The 27,047-nt window shown below is 39.1% G+C and overlaps 1 protein-coding gene, 1 non-coding gene and 1 pseudogene across 2 annotated transcripts; 1 reads left to right on the top strand and 2 right to left on the bottom strand.

The window, feature by feature from the left end:
- Positions 1-2,537: 2,537 nt before the first annotated feature.
- LOC112173786 (serine carboxypeptidase-like 2) lies at positions 2,538-6,984 on the bottom strand. The gene is made up of 14 exons (XM_024311471.2): positions 6,789-6,984; positions 6,506-6,651; positions 5,784-5,860; positions 5,534-5,656; positions 5,340-5,442; positions 5,218-5,255; positions 4,981-5,082; positions 4,584-4,670; positions 4,264-4,425; positions 3,947-4,018; positions 3,730-3,848; positions 3,332-3,445; positions 3,134-3,191; positions 2,538-3,011 (listed from the first exon to the last, which is right to left on the bottom strand). Exons 1-14 carry the CDS (start codon positions 6,908-6,910, stop codon positions 2,928-2,930), a joined length of 1,407 nt encoding a protein of 468 aa, XP_024167239.1. The 5' UTR covers positions 6,911-6,984; the 3' UTR covers positions 2,538-2,927.
- A 6,071-nt stretch (positions 6,985-13,055) lies between these two features.
- On the top strand, positions 13,056-15,454 carry LOC112174469 (annotated as a pseudogene).
- Positions 15,455-16,012: 558 nt separating this feature from the next.
- LOC112174541 lies at positions 16,013-17,417 on the bottom strand. The gene is made up of 5 exons (XR_005801027.1): positions 17,254-17,417; positions 17,011-17,163; positions 16,598-16,888; positions 16,394-16,507; positions 16,013-16,068 (listed from the first exon to the last, which is right to left on the bottom strand). It is a non-coding gene; the product is annotated as an uncharacterized LOC112174541 (transcript).
- Positions 17,418-27,047: the final 9,630 nt, after the last annotated feature.

Here is a 27,047-nt window from a genome sequence, read left to right as displayed (position 1 = left end):
CTTGAATTAGAATTTATTAAGTCTTTTAATTCAAAGAGCTCATCATTCTCATACCCCGGGAAACACTACAATCTCATCTATCATGGTCTGTATTTGTACTTGGGCTGGGCCCTGATCTTGGTTTTGGGCCGGGTTGGCTTGTCTTGGGAGTTTCTTTGCCGACCGGTGGCGCAAGTCGGGAACAGCCGATGGTGCAGTGGTCATTTGGTCTCATTGGGCCCATAGGATTGGTTTTAGGCTTTTCTTCATGCTACTTTGGGCGTTGTGGACAGAGCGCAATAATTTAGTTTGGAATGACAACGTGTGTAATCCTATTCATACAGCCTATTGGGCTTTGAAGCACTTAGAAGATTTGCACTCACTGGCAAAGAGAAAAAGTAGCAGCCTAGGCCTCAGACCGGTGGCAGCACCCTCCAAGTGGGAGGCTGAAATTGAATGTAGACGGTGCTTTCCATATGGACACAGGATAAGGAGGCATTGGGGTAGTTATCAGAGATGAAAATTGTACGTTTTTAGCTGCTATTGTACGTCCATTTTCTTTTGTATTTCTGCTTTGCATATGGAAATTGAGGCTATGAGAGCGGGACTTCTATTGGTTATATATACATCAGGGCATGATTAATGTTGACATTAAAATTGATTGTTCTGTTGTTTTTTTTTTTGAGAAGTAAATAATTTCATTACTTATCCATGGTCAGAAGGCACGTACATTAGATGTTGTCTTACACCAAGTAATACCTAGAAGGTCTAAGCTGTTAAGCACATAACAGGTAACCCCCATTGGGAACATCTGGAGCACAAAGATTTAACCTAGCCATAAGGAGACAAATCCAACAACTATCTAAACCCTTTCTAGAGTAACCCTAATTGCCAAGGACCTCAATTGGTGTACAATCAGAGAAACTAAATTTAAGTAGTAATAGATTGGAATCAAATGCTAGGTAGCGAACACGGGAAGCTTAGAGCTTTCCTTTGCCCTTATCCTTAGGGCTAAAACTCTTGACCAACAAAAGCAGTAGGGAAAGTGAGACACAACAGAGTCTCACCCCCTTCTGTTGCAGACTGGAGCCCGGGAGAAGGCCCAATTGACCTCTGGATGTTGAACAGCCAAGCCCAAAGAATGGGCCCCACTGAGGCCCAATACCATGAGGACCCAGTTTGATGAGGACACCCAACGCTGGGCACCCCGAATCCTCCGTCGCCGGATTGCCGGTGTCTTCTGGGTCGTGAAGGACCATCACAGCCTCGTTGTACATCTCACCCAACGGTAGTCCAATGGTTCTCTTTGCTCCGCCGCAAACGAGCAGTGCATCTTCATCAACAAATTCCGATCTCTGCCGCCTAGTTAACGCGACGGCTTCGCTGGCATACCAAAGCCATGCACCCTCAGCACCCTCGGGGAAGTCCAATTGCAGCCACATAGACGTCAAAACATCGATCCCAATCCTTGTAGGAGGCGACCCAGACGAGGAGATCTGGTCACCATCGTGGATGAAACGGTCCATCCTTTCCCTGCCGCCATGGCTTTCGCCAGCCCAAATAACCAGGGCCGCAACACCGCCGCCACGATCCTTCTCCATAGTAGGAGTTAGATTCGGCGAAAACAGATCTATGGAAGGGCAGAGGTGCCCTGATACTTGAAATCGGTCAGAGCCGCTATGCGCCACGCCGGAAAGAGGAGGCGGCGTTAGGGTCAGCGCGAGGAGACACGCTGCTAGAGAGAATAGGGTTTTCATTCTGATAGTAATTGTGATGTGTTAAATTTTAATTAGATGGTGATATCACCACAAAATTGATTGTTCTGTTGTTGTTATTGTACTCAATGGAGAAATGGAGGACCTTTCAAAGGTGGGCTATATTGTAGAGGATTGTAAATCTTATCTACAGGATATTACTTCTTTTCGATTACAATCCATTTACCGTGAAGCAAATGGTGTAGCCCATAGATTGGCGCATTTTGCTAGTTTATCTGTTTTAGATGAGTATTGGTTAAAGGAGGCACCTGCTATTATTCAGCATGTACTCTATGAGTATTCTTGTACTAGTACTCGATGTGAAGGTTATATGTCCTCCTCGGTGTACAATCATCCTTCTATTATTAATAATATTCAAGCGTGGCTGCATGGGGCTGAGTCTCCCAGTAAAGCTGGATTTCAATCCCCTTCAAAAAAAAAAAAAAAAAAAAAAAAAAGAGACGACAGATCTAGCTTAAATAACACATCATAATGTTTCTTTCAAAAAAAAAAAAAAAAAACTGATCATAATGTTAACTGCAATTGGGATTATTACGTTTGGGAGCTTTTATATTGTTATTAGGTTTCTCTCGGTACAGTATGAATAAATACATGTAAAAGCAACAGAAAATGGATTTTATTTTTTGCTTTTTATTATTTTGATCATGGGAGAAGGATTCAAACTCAAAATCTCTATTTGTTGGAAAGAAATACCTTATTTACTTCTCGCCTTTGGAGATCCGACCCGTCATCAACTTAGTCAAATTTTCTTATTTGATTGCTTTGAGACTAAATGGTAGTGGCACATACAACTATTAATCCCTTTTTATTCTTGAATAAAAGTGAAAATTTATCAAAACAAAGTCGACCGGCTCCGTAAGAAGTTACATTAATCCTAAAGATGAGAACAGAAGAAAAACAAACATCCGAAGGTCAAATACAAGTCTTTGTACACAACCGCTATTATGAGAACCAACTTCGCCGAATACGGCCGTGCGAATTTAGGATCCCGACCAATTTGTGCCGCCGTTACGCATCTCTTTATGTCTCCAACACACTACCCCTTATCATCACCCCCATGGATTATGTGACCGTTTCTAGTATCTATTATGTGTGATAAAACCGCTCCTCACATATAGAAAAAGCTCGAGTACCGATTTAGCAGGTGCCAATCGATTAGTTTTTCTCTTTTATTTACAGAGAATAGTAAGAGAGCCATCTATCCAACATTTCAAGACATTGCTTAGGCATGTACTCTGAAGCTGTGTGACCCCCTCCCTACAAAATTTCACAACAAGTATGAATTAGTTGCATGCTAATGCTTCCCAAATTGCCAATACAGCTCACACAATAGCTTGATCTATAAATAGAAAAAGGAGCTGGTTAGCTCTTCTAATTACCTTCACAGTTGCAAACGTCAATCCTTCTGATACTAGATTTGCATACTTCTCGGAGAATCTTGAAGAAAAACAGAAGTCATCAGTTGGACTAGGACACTAGGTTTTTGTTTTCATATTTTAGAAATAATTTTTTTTTTTTAAGAAGATCGAATTTAGAGCGGGGAAAAAAAATAAAAAAATAAAAAGTTGGATTCTTACCCGGCGACTTGTCCGTCGACATACCATGGTCTCCATCCATCGACGGTAGTCAAGTTAAGAGTAGCTATCCATGCTATTGTACCCGTATATGGAATCAACCCATCATGATCACCACTGCATTAATATGTAGCTGTTATATATGAGTGAAATGAATGCTTTGGTTTTGGTACATTTTTATTTATATTTATTTTTAATAAACAGAGAGGATAATCAAACAAGAAACTTCTATCAACATTTTGTTGAAGAAAATGTCGTAGCACTAAACTAAATGCTAGTTGGTTGAGAAAATATTACATTTGAAATTTCGGTTCTTTTAAATATAGGTATTGTTTGATGAGACTTTCATTTTCTAACAAATGTAAAGGTTTCTTCTTAGTTTAGAACCCTAAATGGATCACCTGTATATCAAACTTCGGTAGCCTCTTCCAATGAGTTCTCCATGGTAAGGAACCGTGGTCACTAGATTATAGTCATAAGCCAAGCTCTTATTGCACCTCTTCCAATCTGTTATAGTACCCTAATATTTTACATTTATAAATATATAACCTTGGTTAGAACTTAGAACCAAAAAAGACTTGGACAATGTCTAGTATGTAGATTTAAGCTACGACTTACATTTCGAATGCTAAGTGCTTCTTGGACCCTTTCATCGTTTGCCCACATATAAGATAACACATAATTGTTTGTCTGCCAACAAAGAAAAATTATATATGTATAATATTTTTTCTTTTGAGAAATAGAATTATTTATTCCAAACATAAACAAAATACAAATTATGAGGACCAACGATGGTGGACATAAAACTCCTTACTCTCCTCACTATTAACTAAGGCAATTATGAGTTCGTCATCAACAATATAGTTTAGAGTCGGTAGATCGCAAATGTATAGATAGTAGCTTTTGCAGTATCATATTCAAAATTATGAACTTACCCGGCACCAATTTTCTCGGCGTTCCATTGGTGATTGAATCATGATTTCATCAGGGATGTCTTCAAAAAATTTTGGTTCCCTTTTTATTCCTTTAGATGGTCTTGGGGATGCCGAGCTACATTTTGGTTCCAAAACTTGCACATCGTTTACTTTTATGGTGCACTAAGGAGGGGGGAAAAAGGGTTAGATATTTAATACTTTTTTTTTTTTTGGGTAAGTTAGATATTCAATACCTCACTTACTAATTTCGACAAATAGAAAAATCAAAATGACATCTTTAAACTAAAGCAGTGTAAGAAAGAAATAATAATGTGTAAAACCTCTGCCACAAGTCCAATGTCTTCCACGCAATCTGCATTATCTGGATCCGGATAAACATATTCCCCGTTGCAACTTGTTGTAATGGACTGAAAAAATACATAATAACTTATGTCCTTATTCAAAAGTAATTTTCTAAAAGTATGAAAGTTTGCCTGTGTGGACAAAAAAGACACATATTTACAAATTTGTGGGGCAAGTTTCATACTTTCAGAAACCCACATACGGGGTCAAAAATAGTTTTTCAAGTATTGCATTTAGAACCAATTATACAAGATAGCTATAGTTGTGAAAGAGAGTTGAGAATTAAATTAGAGCTGGGTAAAGAATTCGATTTCTCTTCAGTGTAAAAAAATAAAAATAATAAAACAGAAATGTATGAAATGAGTTTCGAATTACCTCATAAAGTTCACTTGATATAAGTGTGAGGCGGTGGTAAAACTTGATTCTTGAATTTTCATCTTTATGTATATTTGTTACCGGATTTCCAAGTACATATCCCTAATGCAATGATAGAGACTAATCAGATTCACTAAATATCTTGGTTCTCAAATTATTAAGTAAGATAGCAATTAGCCAAATAAATAAATAAATCAAAGAAGACAAAGGGGACAGGCATGATAGTAAGACATATACCATGAGATTCATCGGTGGCTTGACTCTATCGAGATTACCTGCAACACACCAAATTAAATTAATAAATTATAGCTCTGTTTACAGCCTTTCCTTAATCAAATCTTAATATACTAAGTAATTACCATTTGATACTTTAAGGGTGACTTGAGGAGCAATGATGCCTGCATAGGAATCTCCAGTGATGTAGAGTGGATTTTTGCTAAACTTAGGGTGATTGATCAACCACTGTCGTCATGACAAACTCCACAAAATAATCAATTTTACTCATTCATGTTTTCTCAATTAATTTCTCAAACATTTTTCAGCCTTCTCTTACCTTCCGGAGAAATTGGTATACGTCTTCTGCTGATTTTGTGTCATCGGTGTAGAAACCTTCCTGAGTAGTTGAATAGGAGAAACCGGTGCCAACAGGTGCATCTACAAAAATTACGCTGGCAATCTGAAAGGTAAAATAGCAGCATGAGTAAAACTTGGTATATAATTAGGAAACTAATAATATTCTTTTTACGTCAGAACAAACACAACCTACAAATTGAACTAGTTTTTGGGTGAGATATAACTAGCACCTGAGTCCATGAGAATGGGTTGTCCAGTAAAGTAGGCAGGCTGCCATTGAAGGCTGCATAGTCGAAAGTTAGAGGACCTGCACACGCAAATAGGACACATTTGATTAGACAAAAACAGAGTAGTTGGTTTCTTCCTTGAACTTCTCGCAAACATTTCCAATATTTCTTTTCCCCAGCTCTTTTACATTTGAACACACAGACAATGTGTATGCAATTACCATCTATTATTTACTAACCAGATCACTGATCACTGATTCACTGATTACTGTTCCATTATAGGTTAGATGACTTAGATCTATTCCTAATCAGAAAATATCACAAAAAGAGTTGCATACTTTCACAAATTAATGAAGAAATTTCGTTCATATATATTGCTTTCCAAGGAGTGTTGGTATTCGAATATAACGTTTTCCCAATGTATGACGGTAAGTTTTCAATCAACTTTTCTTAATATCGATATTTTTGGCCTCTTGTCAGTTGGTCTAGAGACATAATAAATTTTCTCTGTGTGTGTTGGAAGTTCTGAATCAAAATGACAAATTACAACCTTTCTAACTTTCTAATCAAAAGAAAAGAAAAGAAAAAAAAAAACTATCGATACTTTCGATGTTTTAGACTCTCCGGATAAACTTGAGAGTTTGATTTTTATCATGATAAACATCAAACTCTCAAGTTTACAGGAATTATGTGGTGAAAAAAAAGGAGAAGAGGATATACCATACCAATTTCATATACTAGGCCAGAGAAAGCGGAACAACCGGGGCCTCCATTGAGCCAGAGCAGAAGAGGGTCCTTTACAGGGTTCCTCTCCGACTCTATGAAGTAGTAGAAAAGCTGCACCTCTTCCAAATCTCCCACACCCACGTATCTGAAAACACAAATACATACTTTGCCGTCACGTACTGAGTAACTTAATTAAACTAGTTTCATCTTCAGCTGATGACTAAGGTGTTTGTATATGTGTGTGCGTTTGTGTGTATAACTGTATATATATTAATTCCTTACCCAGTTTCGAGAGTAAATGGGAGTTCACCGGGGTAACCAGGCAAGGTGTTGGTGAAGTTTTGTGACGTTGCAGCACCAGAAAGAAGCCATAAAAGAAGCAAATGCAGCCACATCTGTACCATTGTATGCGCGCTTAAACCTAATGGCTAACAGAGACGATCGATGGTGGCCATGGTATATCAAGACCCAATGTATATGGATACGGTGGTTGATTATTATAACATGCTTTCTTTTTTCTCTTTTGGTAAGTTGAACTGCTGGTACATCTTGTGAAAGTCAGTTTGGTGAAGTTGCAACTAATTATATGGATGTGACAAAAGGTATAACAGTACTACTTGATTCTTGACTTACAGATTCCTCGTGTATAAAAGGTGAAAAAAAAACAGAAAAAAAAGATCGAGGTGTTGAAAAGAGAACTATAGGAGTGCAACTAACACTCTACATACAGGCTGCGAATAAAGTGATCGATAGAAAATATATAAGATTGACAATTGAAAAATATACGTACATCACAAGATAAGCGTGGTCGCTCTAATATTTGTTTTCATTGATTTAATCTCTCTCTTTGTGCTGGTTGCAATATTGTTTAAATTTGATATCAAGAATCTGGCTATTGTGCCAACCTATTAAATTGTAGATTAGGGGTGCGGAGCACTCTGGTCTTCCTGGCTCCTGTTTATAAACACACACACGCGCACATCGCGAAACGCTTGAATTTTGTTACACCCACATGTCTAAATTCTTTTCTATGTTTTTTATGCAGTGTAATAACATGATATCAATATTCTCCTACCTTGTTAACCACTCTTTGAGGATCATAAATGTAAAAAATTATTTTAAATTGAAGATTGTTTAGTCATCAACTACGTCAAACAAATAAACGTACAGTTTGTTTAGTCATTCAACAACGTCAAACAAATAAATGGTTTTTGTTTTGCATTCTAGAGGAGTTGAAGTGATGCAATTAGTATGCAAGAGAAAGAACTCGTACGGAGGCAAAAATTCACCTCAGATATTGGTTTGGGGGCAGATTCATGGATATATATAAATTTCACTCACGTTCTCTCTCTAGTGTAATTTGTTTTTAGGCTAAAAAGGTAAAAATCATGAATGGTTCCAGAATGTCACCCATATGCTAAAGGAAAATATAGTATTGATAATGACATGCACGTCGTACATGCATCAAACTATCAACAAGACATATTGTTGAATAGAAACATTATAATTTCCAATTAAATTCAACATTCAAGAACTACATTAAAATGCACATTCAAGAACTACATTAAAATGCGAATTCGTTCAGGATATATCAATCACTTACAAAACACAATTCTGCATAATAATATCATTATTAATAATTGAGATAGCTAGTGTAATTAAACATAGTCATAAGCGAACCAAGCTGCGCCGTCCTTCATCTGTCCCAGATCGGATTCGGCGCCGACGTGCTACTCTGTTCAGACTGCGTCGCAAGCCAGGCCACCTTCTCCAGTCCCCCGCTCCACCATTTGCTCCTCGCCTCCGCTCGCCCAGAATCAGCCACCCATCTGAAAACCAGAAGGAAGAAGAGCAGGAGGAGGAAGAAGAGAGAGAGAAAAAAAAAAGGTGACCCGGCCCAGAAAAGAAAAAAAACAAAGAGAAAGCAGGCCCTGCAGCCCACTGCAGAAAAGGAAAGAAAAAAAAAACCAAAGAGAAGGCCCAAATTCTCTCAAACCCAAAAACATCAACTACGCACGCCTGCATCAATACGTGCGTGCGCTAGGATCGTTTTATTTTCTCGGAACTAAGTATGTTCTCTTTTATTTAATTAATTTCATACTCCGGTAAATTGTGGAATTAGCATGTTTCAAATATTTTATTGTTTATGTTTTTTATTAGGAAATTTTGAACATGTTTTGTGAATTTTATTTACGCTTATATAATTATGCCTACGCATGACTTTATATTATGCTATTTTTTATATTTTATTTTGAGCATGCCATATATATTTCATTATTTTGTTATATATTATTTGTGAAATTTGAGCATGAGTTTTAAATACACACCCCTAATTACTTAATACACACTCCATACTTAATACACCACATATTTAATTTCTCGTTCTAATATTTTACTAAATACACAACCCAAAGTACCTAAAATATCCTTAATCTCAAAAATCATGAAATATCCTATTATTTGACTATATTAAGGCTACTATTTAATATGATTAGTATATTCTAGTATATTAATTAATGTTTTAATTTGTAAATGACCATATTGATTACTTGCGTTAGTTATTGAGAAATCCATAAAGATTTATTATTGTTCACTTTAAATAGATGCATATAAATATGTTTTATATTATTTGAGTTCTCATCCACCAACCACCATGTTGATCAAGTATAAAATTATGAGCTGAACATTTAACCAAAACTATATCAGTAGTTTCTTCACAATGGCGGAACTACAAATTTGTCATTAGAGGGGCCAAACAAATTAACAATTACAAAGTTCTTTCACCCGTGATGTTTTATATTAGAAAATAAATAGATTTTGAAACATTTAATGTCATTGATTTTGAAATTCTAAATATTATGGTTTCTAACCTCATTTAATTACAATTTATATAAGGAAAAATTAAATTAGATAGTTTCTAACTTTATTCTTGTATTAAATTAGGAGGCCATGTATAGAAATTTGTTGTGTTTATCTAACAATTTATATATAAATAGTTTAATATAAGGAAAATATGACTATTTTTTTATTCTTCTAATGCATAGATGTCTGTTTTGGTCATTTAACCTACCTACAAAATCTAATTTGAAATATAAAATAATAGGGATGTGGATTAAGTAATTAGGGGTGTGTATTTAAAATTTCTCTCCTGTAATTAATATTACGTACTATCTTCTATAATTGTTTTTAATGTGTAATTCTAAAGCATGTTTTACCAAGTTTTACTATTGGTTACTGCCCTATATAATTGTGATTTTTTTTTTATATGCTATGTTTTATTCATTATTAAAAGTACTATGGTTATTCCTTATTTAGAATGCTACATATAAATTGCATTTTGTCATGATAATGAAAATTCATGCGCATTATACATACACACTTACCGTGATAAAGCGTTTTCACATAGCATCGAAAATATGTGACCATTACGAATCTTGGTCTTGAAATCTAATTCATATTCTTCGAAAATAATTCACGTAGATGTTTTTATGACTGCGTAATTTATATATGTTCTCTCTTGTTTATGTAGATGGCTGATCCAACTCAACCTGAATTTGACATTTTGGACTCAAAAGGACTTGAGTACCATTGTTGGGTTTTTGATGTAGAAACTGCCTTTGTGGCAAAAGACTACACTGCCACCATCACCGACCCCAAAGACAATGTACCGTCTAACAAGGTTAAAGAAAGTGCCTTAATATTTCTAAAGCGACATATTGATCCTAGCCTACACTGGGAGTACATTCAGTTGAAGACACCCAAAGAACTGTGGGATGCCCTCAAGGGATGTTTTGGAAACATTCATGACACTTTGCTCCCACAACTGACTGTTCAGTGGAGTGAAATCTCTTGCTTAACTATAAAAGGATCAATGACTTCAACAAGGACATGTTGCGCCTAAAAGCACGTCTCAATTTCTGTGGAAGGGAACTCACAGAAGTTGGTATGATCCAAAAGACTCTTTTCACTTTTCCTACTTCAGCACTTATATTAGAGAACCAATATAGGCTGGAGTATGACAACAAAAGAATCACAATCTTCAATAAGCTGATCAACCTACTGCAAGTGGTTGAGAGGCATAATGAGGTTCTTTTGAACAACAATTCTAACCCCGTTGGGACAAAGAAAATTTGCGAGGCTAATTATGGCAAAGTGAAAGGTGGAAAAAACTCCAATGCAAAGGGGGTTGGACTTGCTGATCCCTATCCACATGGTAACAATGCACCACGTGGAAAGGGACATGGAGGTCGTTGTATGGGCCGTGGAGGTCCTCCCAATGTATGGCGTAGAGATGGTGGTGCTGGGCCTAGTGGTCATGGAAACAAGGTGCAAAAGGAACCTAAGAACCCTTCAGTCAAAAAGAAAAGAGTTGGCAATTAACCATGCTATAGGAAAGAGTGGACCATTCAGGTACTTTATAATTCTGGTGGATGCTTCGACACGCTGGTCACATGTCGCTTTATCGTCCACAAGAAATGCTGCATTTGCAAAACTCCTAGCATAGATTATACGTTTAAGGGCTCACGACCCTGATCACCCTATCAAGTCTATAAGGCTTGATAACGCTGGAGAGTTTACACCAAAACCATTTGATGATTATTGCATGTCTATTGGGATCGATGTAGAGCATCTTGTACCCCATGTGCATACACAAAATGGTCTCGCAGAAGCCACCATCAAAAGGCTACAGATGGTGGCTAGGGCACTGGTTATGCGCCCCAACCTGCCTATATCTGCCTGGAGTTATGCAATATTGCACGCACCTTGACAAAATCAAAGTTCTTAAGGGAGGGCCTTGGAGCTTTGACAAAGCTCATGTTTGCTTGGAAGATTATGATGGAGTTCTTCTCCTCACTGAAGTCCAAATAAAGCATGTCAGGTATTGGGTTACTGTTTCTGAGATTCCTCATATCTTCGAGGAATCAGAAAATCTTATCTTAATTAGGAATCTCCTTTGAGGTTTTATTGATATTGATAGAAAAGAGTTTTGCAAATGGGTCATTCGGATCCTTTTCACTTATGACTTCTCAAAGCCTATCTTGTTTGAAAGGAGAGTCTTTTTGGCTACTGGGGTTGAACCTATCCTCTAATTCAAATTTGAACACCTGATTGGTCGATGTTCTTAGTGTGGTTTCATCACGCATGTTAGAGAGAAATGCACTGAACCCCAGCCAACCACACCGGTTGCTAGGGTTTTACGATTTGAAAGTAACCCTATTTCTCTTTAGTCTGGGAATTCCTTTTCCTGTTTGGCTCAAATTCTGCGTATTCTCTTTTCCTCCATGTTTGGCCAAACCTATTCTACTATGAAAAAACAGCGACCGACAATTAGATGTCTAGAGAGGGATGGTGATGTTCCTGAGCTAGAGGATATTACTATTAGGGAGCAGTGTGCTGGCACGACAGAGGAAAATGTGAAGTAGTCTGGTTTGATGGTGGTAGCATAAGACGTGGTGGTAGATCAGTCTACAACCTTGGAAGAGGGTGAACTGCGTTCTGCAGTTGTGGCACAGGCAAAGGAAGCTGCGCAAGCTACTATTATTGAGCAGGTAGAGGTCTTGACCTGCAAGAAGAGAGGACGCATGGGCAGGCTTACCCCCTCTCCCAAGAAGTTCAAGACTGTTTTGGGAGGTAAATGCCCTAACTTAGAACTTAAGTCTTTAGGTCTGGTTGAATTTGGTTAGGAGGAGGAGCAAGGAGTTCTAAAGAAGAAGATTGGAAGGCCTCTTGGCAACAAGAACGAGAAGCCTAGGGATGCAAAGAAGCAGGTGCCTTTTCAGTTGCGTCTTACTTATCCTACTGCTAGTGGTGATATGGTTAGCCCTTCTCCTAAGAGCTAGGGAAAAGTTTAGCTTTCTTTGATAAGTTAGTTTAGCCTATCATTGGACTTGGTCTTTGATCTACTTAATTCTTAGTTCTTCTAGTTGTATACCAATTGAGGTCTCTAAGTGGCTAGTTTTACTATTATGAGATCGAGTTAGGTTAGTCATGATTTTATTCCTGTGGTAGGCTCGTTTGTTTTGAATAAATGAGCTAAACCTATTTGCAATGAGGGTACCTGTCAGTTTATTCGGTAACTTGAGCCATTTATATTTTCGATCAAGACAAAAATTGATGTACGTGTTTTTTGCCATAAATAAGTAATAAAATTATTTATTTTCTAAAAAACAAAAAAATTAAGAAAAGAGAATTTGTTATCCAAAACAATTTTTTTACGGAAACACCCTTCATATATTAAAATACTATGAAAACCAAATTAATTAAAAAAAAGTAAATCAGTGAAACCACAAATAATAAAAAAGAAAAGAAAAGATATGCATAGCCACTTCCCACTCCCACACCATGAAGTGTGTAGAAATTTATTACATAAATTATGGACTATTGGCCCAAAAAAAAAAACGATTATGTCTATCTGTACAAGTCAAGTTTACCCGTTATGCTCCTTTTTAGTCCAATAGATTTGACGCACGCTTGCTGATTCTAGCGGCTTTGGTCTGTTTATTATTGCTTGTTAATCACTCTTGACTTTGACTTTGTATATATTTGACTTGAAAACTAGACTCATGGTCATCAAATGCAAAAGCTGTAATCGACCCGTGCAAGAGATGATGCTAGTGAAGGAAAACACCTGCTTGAATATGAATCTACGGTGAACAGATCGACTGCAGTAGGCTGGAAAAATCAACATCAAACTGGATCCGATTCTAATGTCATCCAAAGTCTTGTGAGTTTTATTTGCTAGCTTTTAGATCTCATTTGAGGATCCTATTCCCTTTAAATTGTTATGACTTGCATAGATTTTTCTTTCTGCTCATACTTGATGGTGCGTAAAAGCAAGCCATGATATCATTGAGATAGATCATATCCATTTCATGAATGTGTTTTCATTCTCTGCCACTCAGCACGTGTTTATGTTTTACCTATGTTGCATCACCAGGTTTTCGTTGCTTGCGTGTTTGAGAAAGGAGGAACCAGATACTGATGGATCCTCATTCTTGATAAATGGAAGCAAAGTACTAGAGGATCTCATTGTTTCTTTTGATGGCAAATCTAATCCTATTCGCAATTACTCTGCTGATGAGCTCATCAAGGCAACCAACAACTTTGATGCTTCTTGCATTATGCAAGAATGTAGGATCTACAAAATGTTCAGTAGTGTTCTAGACGATCGATCTATTATCATTAAGAAGTACTTCACGTTGAGCTGGCTCAATGAGGATGCAGTTAGATCTCTAGCTATTCGTGACATTATCATTTCAACACAGATGAGCAGTGGTGGAGCCAGGAATTTAGATTCACTGGGGCACAAAAAAAAAAAAAATTAGAAAATATTATTGCAATGGTAATTGCCCTCGATGAGATTTCATATTTTGAAATCCTTGCATGATAGTCTCATTATCTATGCTAGTAAAAATGTCTTTCTCAATATATGAAATCAATCAAGCAATCATCAGGAAACTCGTGTGCTCTAAGTTGACAAGGACCTTTTTGAAGATAATATCTGCGTACTTCATTTTGAACATTAGGATGATAAGTTGAAATTGGAGGATGATTTCCATGATTAGAATGATATTTTTCATTAATTTCGGGACAAGGCTTCTCTAAATTACTATCATTCTTTTTTTTTTTTTTGGGGAGTTGAATCTAATGAGGTATTTATACCCGACGACTCCTCTGCACCAGAATTTTCTTTTCAAAGTATCTTAATATATTTGAATGAAAAATAAAATAGTAGTAAGAATCAAAAGAAGTGACTACAACAATACTCTTCACAAAAGAATTGATTGAGAATCGTCAAGTGACGATATACATACATACATACATACATACATACATGTTATTGATATAATATAATATTTTTTTTAATCCTTTTTCTATTAGACTTAAAAAATCTATAGGTAATGAGGAAATAAGAATTATTAATTGTAATCAATTTTATTGTTGATGTCCAAAAAATTGGAAAAAGAAAAATATAATATAAATCAAACGTGGGGCCCACGTTTTCTTTCTCAAACAATCCCAACAATGAAAACAAAGAAGAGCACGTGAAGTGCTCTCTGAAGGTGAAACAAATAATATAAAATTATATATTAAAAACCTAATATTAATATAATACTAATACTATGTATATATATATTAACTTTTTGGTGAAAATGTGAGTGGCGCACGAGACCCACTGGCCCCTGCCTCCCTCCGCCTCTGCAGATGAGCAATCATAATAATGTTTTAAAACTTTTGGGATGCTGCTTAGAGTTTCCTATACCAGCTCTAGTGCATGAATATGCAACAATAGGAGTGCCAAATGATGAAGGAGGTTTCGGAGCTAGTGAATCCTTAACCTGGAAAGCTAGACTAGGTATAGCGAAGCAGCTTGCAAATGCTCTTTCATATCTCCATACTGCCTTTCCTAGGCCAATCATTCTCCGGGATCTAAATTTTAGTTGTATTTACTTGGGCCATGATTATGTTCCCAAACTCTCCTACTTCGGGCTCTCCATAACCATCCCTCGATCCCATGAAATCATATGCTGAAGATGAACCAAAAGGAAGATTTGGGTACCTTGACCCTGCTTACATTACATATGGTATTATTTCATAGAAAGGTGATGTTTATAGCTTTGGTGTGCTTTTACTTATATTTCTAACAGGACAAAAAGCTGTGGTTACCAATCAGGACGGGGAATATGAATCAATTAATTCATATGTGAAATTTCATACTTGTAATGGTCAGATTCCGAGCATTGTTGATCCTAAAATCTTTGGCGAGGTAGGGAAAGATGGGCAAGTACAACAGCACTTGCAAGATTTCGTAGCACTGGCATTATTATGCACTCAAGCATCAAATGAAAATGAACGGCCAGATATGATCAATGTATAAAAAGAGCTGGAAAGGATTCAGAAGTCTACCTTTCCTCGTTGCTAGCTGTATCCTACATCTGTTATCCCTATGTAGACTTCTGAATCCTTTCCAGCTCTTTTGATACATTGATCATTGGTGGTGGATTCCATACCTGACTTCATTCTTGTATGTATATGTTTCTGGACATCACGTGTATATAGACTGATATACAATGTGTATGTACGTTTTCTGGTATTTGTTGAGTAATATCCAAAATTGACAGCTTCATGTCGATTTGAAGTCATGTTTTTCTTATTGCTAGACTTGAGCCAAACAAAACAGTGGCACACAACCAAACACAGAGGAAAGAATTTACCAATTGGTTATTATTAGTAATGAACTTTGGTGAATATAGAAACTTACTAATCTTGGAACTGTTGTACATGTTACTAGAGAATAGAATTCACTCAGAAAAACTTCAAATCCATACATCTAGCAATTACAGACTACAGAGGGTAGAATGCGAACCACCTACTTATCATAGCAAGACATTCTTCAGGTTTGTACTCTGGAGCTGTGTGACCCCCTCCCTGATTGTAGAAGAAATGTAGTCAACATTTTGTTCAAGAAAACTAATAAGGAAAATTCAAGTGCATGATGGTTCTTGCCTTTATAGTTGTAAATGTCAACTGGTACTTTTTATATGTATACTGCACTCTGTATCTTTTTTTTTTTTTTTTGATTTGTCAATCACACGGTGTCCTCAAAAGCTTTCTAGGCCCAGAGACTAATCCGTGCTCGGGGGATCTTGTCAGAACGCTTCCTCCCCCTGGCCACCAAGAATATATTGGGATTTAACTCCAATAAGCGTCGGCGGGATTCAAACCCGGGTGTGGGGGTTCCACACCTGGAGGCTCTTACCAACTCGACCACCTGTGGTGGTTACTGCACTCTGTATCTGAAGGGAGGATAAAATAAGGGTTAAACTTAACTGAAACAGAAGAAGAAATAATAGGATAAGTTAAAGAGAAGTTGGATAGATGCCAACCCTGCGATTTGTCCATTCACGAACCATGGTTTCCAACTACTGTCAACTGTCAGGTTTAGAGATTCTATCCAAGCAATAGTACCCAAATATGGAACCACCATGTCATGATCACCACTGTTAACAGATAAGTTTATGGTTGAGGCAAATTGGAAATAATTAAGGATAGAACATATTGTTCGCCTCAAAATAATATATTCTATGCACCTGTATATCAGAACTCTATAGCTTTTTTTTATGAGGTTCTGATGATAAACCAGACTAGAAGAAACATCAGATATATATGAAGCTGATAAGGTCTTATTGCATCTCTGCCAGTCCTTGATGCTTCCCTGATTGTGATTTTTAAAATCAAGATTAATCATCAAGGTTAAAGTAATGTGAACTTGATGTTACTGTAAATTTAGAATCTGCTGAGCAACTTGCCTCCCGAACATGAAGAGCATCTTGAACAGTTTTATTATTTGCCCAGATATAAGAGAAACGATAAATGTAACTCTACATAAAACAAGGCAGATATGGTTAGGGCCGTTAGGCATTTGGGCAAAGCTTTGATGAATTGGAATACAACGAAGACAGAGTGCACATGTTATCCTAGTATACTTGCAGAGGGAGCTTACTCGACACCATGGCCTGGAAAGTTGAGGAAGAGAAAGGAGATTTACAGAGTCTTGATTGAGATCGTCTGAATCCCACTCTGACCCTAGTGGATTTGGAGAAGAAACAGTACAATAAGGTTCCAATATTTGGGGTGTGTTTATGTCTGCGATACACTGCATATTCAAATGTAAAGTTAGTACTTCTTGATCCCACATTCCCACATTACTTGCACAAACCAGTACTTTTAATTTCTTTCCACTCACCTCATTGTATTGATCAAGATCATCTACACATAACGCATTGTTTGGATCCACATTGACATACTCACCCTTACAATTTGTTTTGAGTGACTTGCAAATACATGAAACCCACAACCATAGTTAGAAAAGTAGTGCAGGAAGACGTTAATAGAGAATGCGAGAATATACAAAACTCAGAGAAACCTTTGTCCAAATAAACTCTGTTCAAGTTACCATATTTTGAATTTTTGACAGTCGTCAAAATAATGCTGAATCATTTCAAAAGACAGAATCAAATCTCTAAATGCAACCTAGAAGGAACAAACAAAATTTTAAGGGTGTTAGCGTGTTACACCTCGTACAGTTCATCTTATATAAGCGCTTTTCTGAAAGCAAATGGCACTCTGTAATTCTCGTCCACATCTATGTCTGTTCCTATGTTTGAACCCAAAATTAACATTTTTTCCCGATAAGGGGGACTCGAAGAAATCCGAGCCAATATCCGTGGCCCAAGCTATTTATTTGCGATAAGTTCGAAATATATTATTAGAGGCTAAATAAAACCTACTTGGAGGCCAAGCAATTTTGAAGCGAATCTGAATATTCATCGATTTACTATTAATTATCAAATATTTGATAATTAAATATGATGATTTGCTTGATTACCAAGATTGAGCAGGAGGGAAGGATGTGGACGTGCAAGCATGGGTTCTTATTGCTTAAGGAATAAATGGCGTGGACTTGCAGCTAAAGATATATATATTACAATTAAAGATTGCTCGCAAAGATATAATCAAGGACGCGAGCGCGGACGAGTTGGTTGGCTCGCAAATATCAAGTTGGCCATATATATACTTCCCATGCAATTAAGGCATGGTGGTGGGATCATGGACGTACAAAAGGTCAAAAGCCATGCATGAATCAAGGTGACGTGGGGCTACATATATATATATGCATAATTAAAGACTGTTGAAGGGAGTCCTCGCGAAGATACCTCGCGAAGTTGCGAAGAGATATATATGCAATTAAGGTGGGCCACCAGCCAATGCTTTCCCATGCAAGGTTATGTGGAACAAGGCGCAGAGATATATGCAAGGAATCAAGATAGCCATTAACTATATATAATGGACGTGAGCCATGCAAATAGTCAATATATGGAAGGATACAATTATCCTTAATTGCAACAAACAAGGGATATATAATCTCATTGCATTACGTGTGCCGCTAAGCTGCAGAATGCTCGCGAAGGCAATCTTTGCATATCCGAGAATATTACGTCCAGGACTCGAGGCAATTATCCTTGCCTACATTCTAGCTGCAACAGAGGAGGATAATTATTAATTACCTACGATAGTTATCAAAACTATTAAGAGTTTTGATTTGATTCAAGGCCAATAACTGTGGACTAAAATATAGTATTTCATTCCTATTAGGAAGTGAATCTGCAGCAGCCTATACATAGAGGCTAAAACGGAACAACAACATACGACTCTCCAATTAATCTCTACGATTACCCAAGTCTCCCTTGAGCAACCTCTCTTACCGGTGACCACGCTCCAGTCCCAGTCTCTTTAAGAGCCGGCTGTCAGCGCCACCAAACCAATCCGGCGACAGTACTTCTAGCCCTAGTCTCCCCAAGAGCCGACTGCCAGTACCACTGCCACCGATACTATTTCAGTCAGAGAAGCAAGGGTAACGCCCTCGCAACCTAGCGAAGCTAAAGTCACGCTTTAGCAAACCTTGTGCTTTCTCCCAACTTCCCAATGATTGCTCTGCTTAGTCTACAACACTAAGTATCGATTCGGTGAACGCAATAGACCACAACCAAAGCCCTTACCCATAAGGGAAGAAGTCCTTTTCCGGAAGGCATAGAAAAGAACCTTGTGACGAGGTTGGTGCTCTCCTCGTCCATATTGTTTGAGAAGAAGTCAGGTCAAGGGACTCCCCGACGACTGCACCCCACGGTGCTGGCACGCTCGCGCATTCAAAAGAGACAGTTTGTACCAGACTGATTTTGGGAGCCAAACATCCTGGATTACCAAGAACATATCCCTGTTTCCAATATAAGAACCTTTCTAATCTGTTAAGCACACAAGAAAGAAATATTTCAAAATCTAATAGCAGAAAAAAATTACTTGGATATTCATTGGTGGGTGACGTCCATCTTCATTAACTACAGAAGAATAACAGTTTAAACATCCACAACTGATGAGCCAAAACCAGGAAACTAACTTTTGTCTCATAATATCCCACGAGCATGATATTCAAAAATATTTTGTACGAGATAGTGTATTTCCTAGGGCTTGGGTGTTCTTGGTACCTAACGCTGACTAATTGTTTGTACCCACATTTGCATGGCCACTCGGACGTAGCTAATGTGCATATAGTTATTGAGTGATTTCTAATTACAATGAGCCGCTCTACAAGTAAATTGGGCCGATTGCCAGAAATGTTGGCCGATGAATAATTGGACAATTCATCTGATCTAAGACAAGTCACATAAAAAATAGGCCGATAGAGGGTTTCGAAAGTTTGGCCTTTGGTTATCGGCCGGCCCGTAGTCATTGGTTTATTGTCTAAAAGCCCATTGGCCAATACTCTAATTGGTTTCCAATCCGAACTCAACTTAGAAGGATAATGGCCGATTGTCAGAGAGGCCAATAAGCGATAAAGATGAAATTTGATCAAGTAGTATTTCAGTCGGCTTGAAATTCATGTCAGCCGATAAGGAGAATTCAATCCAAGATAGCCTACTTCAAGATTAATTGCAGCCGTTGATGACGTCCATCAAAGCCAATCCGGATAGAGTCCAGCGTCAAGTCAGCCGACGATAAGTATTGAAGCCGAATCAAGATAGAGTCACTGAGGCAAGAAGAGGCCGAATTCCACTCAACTTCAAAGAGTCAAGAGATCAGTTCAAGTCATAAAGCAGCCGATATAAATAGAAGCATCGACGGAAGACAAAAACACACAACTCCAGAAACTCAAGCCATCAAGCTTTTCTTATTTCGTTTTACCTTTTGCTTAGGTAGAATTTCCGTCTGTTACTTTAGTTTATTTGCTCTGCTAGTTACAATCTCAGTTACTTTATCTTTCTTGTAGCCTAGTATCGATTTTGAATTGTTCTCTTTGTTTTCCTTCAAACAACAGTTAATAATTTGCAGCCATTCTAGTTTTCAGTTTCGTTGCTATTATCTTTTATTTGCTCCTTATTGTCTTTATGCTTTACTTGTTTAATCGTGTTATTCATAGTATCTATTAATCTTATATTTACTCATACTCCCACAACCACACCTAACTCACCCGACCTTCAGCCATCAAGTCCTTAATCTAGAGGCATCGAACCGCAGCCGAGAATAAGTTCCTTCCTCGGCTAACAATTGCTTGATAAGTCAGATCTACATCCACTACACCTACAGTTGCACACTTGGCCTTCTGGCCGTGTGCTGGCACGCTCCGCATCTATTCATCAAGAAGGACATTTGTTCCTTGATCCCTCGGCTGTATAGGCCGAGGTGATTTTCAGAGGCAACATCTTTTGGCACGCCCAGTGGGACACAAGATTACTATTTTCTTAGTAAGGTTGAATGCAAGGGAAGGAGGTTAGTCAACAAAAACAAGACAACCCATACAGTGTAAACAGGGGAAAGAAGTGTCTTCGGTGTGGAGAGTCAGGACATAATTCAACTTTTTGTCCATCACGGCCGAAGCTCGATCTTACTCCAATCAGAATGTCACTTGAGTCAAGTGGGAATGGGACCTCAGACGCTTCGTCGGTAGAGCAATCAGCCGATGAACGTAGAGCTCAAGAGGCAGCAAAGACTGCAGCAGCCGAACTAGCTGCAAGACAGGAAGCTACACAAGCAGCGGCAGCCGACGCCGCTGCAAGGCAAGAAGACATGAGACGAGCAGCCGCTGACGCAGCCTTGGCCAGGCAATCTACTGAAAGTCCGTCTAGAGGCTTGCCACTTAATGCTTTTCAGAGTGCCTCGAATAGTGTAACCACTCCCGGTGCTATCATCCATGCAGCACGAGATGGTAGAGTTAGAGATACTGTGGAAGATGATTATTTAGGTCCGGCCGGAGTGTCAGCCGAGTATATGTACAAAGCATTGAATGAAGTTTTTAAATTGCAGACGAATGAACTAGCTACTCGAGGAGAAATCAACAATAGAACGTTGGTAGATCAGTTAGCTACTGTTTTGGGAGAGAATACTAACCGATCAATCGGAGGATTGCAAACATCTCTTGAGCAACTGAACCAAACAATGGCGGCTATGGTGAATGGTCAGAACACTTTGCAAACCTTGCTGATACAAAATCAACAAGGCCAACTCAACCAAGCACTTCAACCTCCATGGCAGCAAGCTCATGCTTATGTTCCACAGCCACTAGCTCAGTTTCCTATTGGTGGACAGCCTTTTCAAGCTCAACCCCAATTTGGAATGGCCAATAATTACGTGCAACAGCCGATAAATAACAACAACGGTTTAGGAGGACAAAATCCACCTAGGAATGGGTTAACAGTCGAAGAAATAAGGAGAATCTGTGAAGAAACTGTAGGGCCGGCTCCTAGAAGAACGGCCAGGCCAAGATACACCAAACCATATCCGGAAAGGGTTGAAAACAGAGACTATCCGAGGGGATTCAAATTTCCTGACTTTCCTTTATTCAGCGGAGATGATTACCAATCAACTATAGCACATATTTCCCGGTTCACCGCGCGATGTGCTGAGCATTCTAGAGATGACGATTTGAAGTTGAAGTGGTTTGAGAACTCACTGACCGGCCCTGCTCATGCTTGGTATGTCAACTTGGCTCCTAATTCTATTCAAAACTGGGCCGACATGGAAAGAGCTTTCCATGAGCAATTCTACAGAGCCGAACCAGAAGTCACAATCGCTGATTTAGCAAAAATGTATCAAGCAGCACATGAGTCGGCCCAAGATTTCTTGGATAGATTTAAGGCCGCAAGAAACAAGTGCAGAGTTAATTTGGGGGAGCTAGAATTTGTCCGGATAGCTCAACAAGGTCTAAATTACGAGTTGCGCAAGAAATATGAGGGAGTTGATATTAGAGACATCTTTGAATTAACCACTAGCGTGGCTAGATATGAGGCAATCATTAGAGAAGAGACTCAAGCCAGATCAGCCTCAAAGGGAACTTATTATAAGAACCCTACTGTTCATGCTGTGGAGGCCAATTTCCAAGGTTTGAAGGTCGAGGAAGAAGATTCGGCCGAGATCAATGCTGCCGAACTATTTGTAAACAAGCCAGTGGTTTGTAAAGCCCTTGCAAAGCCAACAAACCCAATCAAGGATAAACCTCAGCCGATAACCTACCATACCAAAGATGGCACACCTTTAAGATTGACACCTACCCGCACTTACACTTTTGATATCACAAAAGCTGACATAATTTTTGATCAACTTCTTGCTGAGAAAGTAATTAAATTGCCAAACGGCCATGTTATACCTAAGGCCGATGAAACTAGAAATAAGTCTTATTGTAAATTTCACAATTCTTGGAAGCATTCTACTAACAATTGTGTGGTTTACCGTGATGCTTTGCAGGATCTCATCGAAAAAGGAAAGCTGAAGTTTCCAGAGACGAGCAAACCAGCTCAGCTTGTCGATACCGACCCTTTTCCAGTCAACATGGTGTACGTCAACTTCCCAAGAGGCCACAGGAGGAATTGGCCAAATATGAACTTGTCTGATCCTAGGGCCCGAAGGAGGTATATGTTTCGTGACCAGAGGAGGGAGCCAGTTTATGATAGTCAGGATGAGGATGCATACGATATGACAATGCCACCGGCTTTGAAGACCTCATCGTCATCTACTTCAAAAGTACCGCCAGCCAGTGCTGTGATTCTGTGCAGCCGTTGCAACTGTGAGGTAACCCTCAATAATCTTCTGCAGATCAAGAACCAAGAGTTAGCTACTGATCAACAGGTAAAGCCTGGGTTAAAAGCCTCAACTAATTGTGAAGAAAGTAAGAAGAAAGACTCAGGAGGGAAACATGCTGGCAATGAATTGGGGACTCCCACGGCCAATTTGGCCGAGGATGAAGTACTTAAGCTCTTTGGCCCTCACAGTCCCAAGGGATATTATCAGGGACAACAAACTTCCCAAAGTGTGTTTAAGAGAATAAAGGAATCTGAAAACGCCGAAAGCGGACGACTTTCGGTGAGGAGAAGGTTGACTTTTGAAGATGATGATCTTGAGGGAAATTTTGTTGATGGTTTCAATGGCCGACGACGATCAGGTTTTGACCAAGATGATCGATTTTATGACCAAGATTACTTTGCTAGAAATAGAGGCCGAAGACCTTATAGGACATATCGGCCACCAGTTACTCATGATAATAGGTGGTATGGCCGAGCGGCCAGAGATCAGCCATTTTCCCCTTTGACAAAAACTCAAAAGAGGCGTATGCAAAGGGAAGTGGCTGCTGCAAGGCAGCAAGGGTCAGAAGGGCAGGAAGTCAGACGCTCTACTGAAGCAGATAACAAAGAAGCCCCTATAATAAGAGAGGATTTTCATAAGGATTCAGGAGAACCTATGGAACTTGAGACCATCGGTGACCATTTTGAAAATGTCCTTAGCTTCCCAAAGCTACCCCATCTGCGATTTACTGAAGGAGGGGTTAAGGTCTTCAAACATCTCAACCCTCCATTTAAGTTGGCTGAATTAGAAACAATGAGAAAGTTTCACCAGAAACATTCAGCCCTTGCAATTTATGGGCTTCCAAGGAGTCAAGACTATATTCTCAATACAATAGTAGCAAATTCTGATGCCGATCATGCTCTGATTCGGCAGGGTTTCCATAGCCGATTCATTACACCTGGTTTAAAAGCTTTGTATCAAGCACATCGCAAAGGAATCCAAAAGAAGGATATAGTCGCTCAAATTCCAGTTTCAGAAGCCGACCTTCATTTCCTTAGATGTTTCATAGAAGCCACTCGGCTGAGGAAACTTATGGCATAACGCCAGAAGAGGTCCAGCTCGCAAGGGAACTTGATAATTATTTAGAAAAGAAAGACTTCGCAATTGAAGAGCAAGCGAAAGCCGATGCCAAAGCTAAGGATATTGAAGAACAGAAGGAAGTACAGAAGGCGGCTATGTATAAGACGCCAAATGGAAAAGTCCCTACCATAAGAGTACTGAGAGGACAGGATCCACCATTCTCAAATCAAGATCTGGGGATGATGAAAAAATATCATAGGATGTATTCAGCATTGGCCACTTATGGCCTAACTGAGGAGGAAAGCGCGATGTTGAAAATGTTGGAAAAGGATCTGTCTTCAGAGTCATACCTCATCACTGAGGATTCTAGCATCGGCTTAAAAATCAATTATCAGGCAATGATGGAGAATTGTAAGCTAGAAGCCAATACTGATAACTTACCTATTTCTGATGCTGACCTGACTTACCTCTGCACCTACCATAAACAACATCCAGCTGCTGAGATATATGGATTCACACCGGCCGAGAGCAAATTACTAGATAATTTGTCCAAATACTTGCGGGCTCGTGCAATCGAGTGGCAAGCAGAGACAGAGAAGGCATCCACCAAGCTGACAACTGGGCCATCGAAGAATTGAAGAAAGAACAAGCCAGTCTCAATCAGCAGTTGAAGGATGAAGAAATGGTAGAAGGTGCTGCCACGAACAATGGTAAGCAAGACGATTATGGAGACGAGGGTGATGAGGAAGTCGATTATGGGGAAGAAGAGGAACAAGGTGACTATGACAATGAGAATGGACTCGATTACGACATTGGGGATGACACAGCTTTTGACATAGAAACCTTATCTCCATTTTATAAGGGCGAGGCCGCCTTTGGAAAAGGAGAAGGTAACACAATGGACATCAACATGGTTTATGTCCTACCTTCAGAACTCAAAGCTCAACCAGGTCAGTCAAATGAACTGATCGGCGACTTTGTTGCCGATCGACAACCTCGATTTGAGATTGATGAAGTCGATGCCCAATTGAAGGATGAAGAAGGCCGTGTGGTACTCACAAAACCAACGGCCAAAATGGCTCAACATTTGAAGCCGTTATACATCACGGCTTACATAGAGGGATATCCAATAACGAAAGTTTTGGTGGACAATGGTGCAGCAGTTAATGTGTTACCTACAGCCGTCATGAAGAAATTACGCAGGACTGAATCCGATTTGCTCCCTTCAGACATTACAGTGAGCAACTTCTCTGGAGGTAAGAGTAGGCCAAGAGGTATCCTCCCCTCGATGTCACAGTGGGAGAAAAGACAAACATGACGGCTTTCTTCGTGGTCGATTCATCTGCTCATTACAATGCATTGCTTGGCCGCGATTGGATTCACCAGAACATGTGTGTACCTTCTTCCCTGCATCAAGTTTTGATCTTCTGGCATGGCGACAAAATTGAGGTCATTCCAGCAGACAATAACCCATTTCAAGCATCCACCAATGTAGTAGAAGCAAGGTTTTATGAAGACGATATTGGTTATTTCATTTTCAGTGGACGAGATAGCAAGGGCCGACCTACTCAAGTTACGGCCCAGAAAATTGTCAACCTAGGGAGTGAGGATGTTTTGCAAGATGCAGAGCGTCCAACCTTGGTTGACCTCTTCAAGGACAATATCAATGTCTAGAGACCCAAGGTCTCTAGAAAGAAAGGCCGCAGTCCGATCTGTTTTAGGACGTTTGCTGGCCTATTGGGCCGACAGGACTACCAAGTCTAACTCGGCCATCAACTTAATGGAATATATTACAGAACAACAGGAAGAAGAACTGCAGTTGGAAGATATCGGCCCAGCCCCGGCCGAATTAGAAGATACTGAAGCCGAAACTCAAGATCCTGTAGACCAAATCAACTTGGGAGATGAAGATAACCCTCGGCTGATCTGTATCAGTAGACTTCTCGATCCAGAACTGCGAGCAGCGATGGAGGCTTTATTACGAGAATATAAGGATTGTTTTGCATGGGAGTACCATGAAATGCCCGGGCTCGATAGAAGCTTAGTAGAACATGTATTACCTCTTAGAGATGATTGTAAACCTTACAAACAAGCTCCTCGGCGATGTTCCGCCGAGGTACAAATTGAAATGAAAGAGGAAATTGAACGATTACTACATGCTAAATTTATTAGACCTGCTAGATATGTGGAATGGGTTTCCAACGCTGTACCTGTAAGAAAGAAAAATGGCAAGATGAGAGTATGCGTTGACTTCAGAAACTTAAATTTAGCAACTCCAAAAGATGAGTATCCTATGCCAATGGCCGATCTCTTAATTGATGGAGCGGCCAACATGAAATATTATCTTTCATGGATGGTCACGCCGGCTATAATCAAATTTTTGTAGCCGAAGAGGATGTCCATAAAACCGCCTTCAGGTGCCCAGGCTTTGTTGGAACCTTTGAATGGGTAGTGATGCCTTTCGGCTTAAAGAATGCCGGAGCAACTTACCAGAGGGCCATGAATGCCATTTTTCACGATTTAATTGGCAAAACCGTAGAGGTGTACATAGATGACGTGGTTGTTAAATCCAAAACCCGATCAGGACATCTAGCCGATCTTGAACAAACATTCCAACGTATGCGAAACATAAACTTAAAATGAACCCTAAAAGTGTGTTTTCGGAGTATCAGCGGGGAATTTTCTTGGTTTTCTCATCCACCAACGAGGAATTGAAGTCGACAAAAATAAAGCTAAAGCCATTATCGACGCACCCGCTCCTTCTAACAAAAAACAGCTACAATCATTCCTTGGTCAGGTTAATTTTCTTAGACGATTCATCTCTAATTTGGCTGGTAAACTACGGCCTTT

Source organism: Rosa chinensis, chromosome 6 (genome assembly GCF_002994745.2).
Source record: "Rosa chinensis cultivar Old Blush chromosome 6, RchiOBHm-V2, whole genome shotgun sequence".
Lineage (NCBI taxonomy): Eukaryota > Viridiplantae > Streptophyta > Magnoliopsida > Rosales > Rosaceae > Rosa > Rosa chinensis.
This window is presented reverse-complemented; position numbering and strand designations above follow the sequence as displayed.

Excerpts from the sequence above, each read along its gene's own strand:
- LOC112173786 (XM_024311471.2), bottom strand. The coding sequence starts at position 6,910 with ATGGTACAGATGTGGCTGCATTTGCTTCTTTTATGGCTTCTTTCTGGT. Across the intron at positions 5,083-5,217 it reads AGCCACCGATGAATCTCATG|GGATATGTACTTGGAAATCC; the intron begins GTATATGTCTTA and ends TCATTGCATTAG. Across the intron at positions 4,426-4,583 it reads ACATTGGACTTGTGGCAGAG|TGCACCATAAAAGTAAACGA; the intron begins GTTTTACACATT and ends CCCCCTCCTTAG.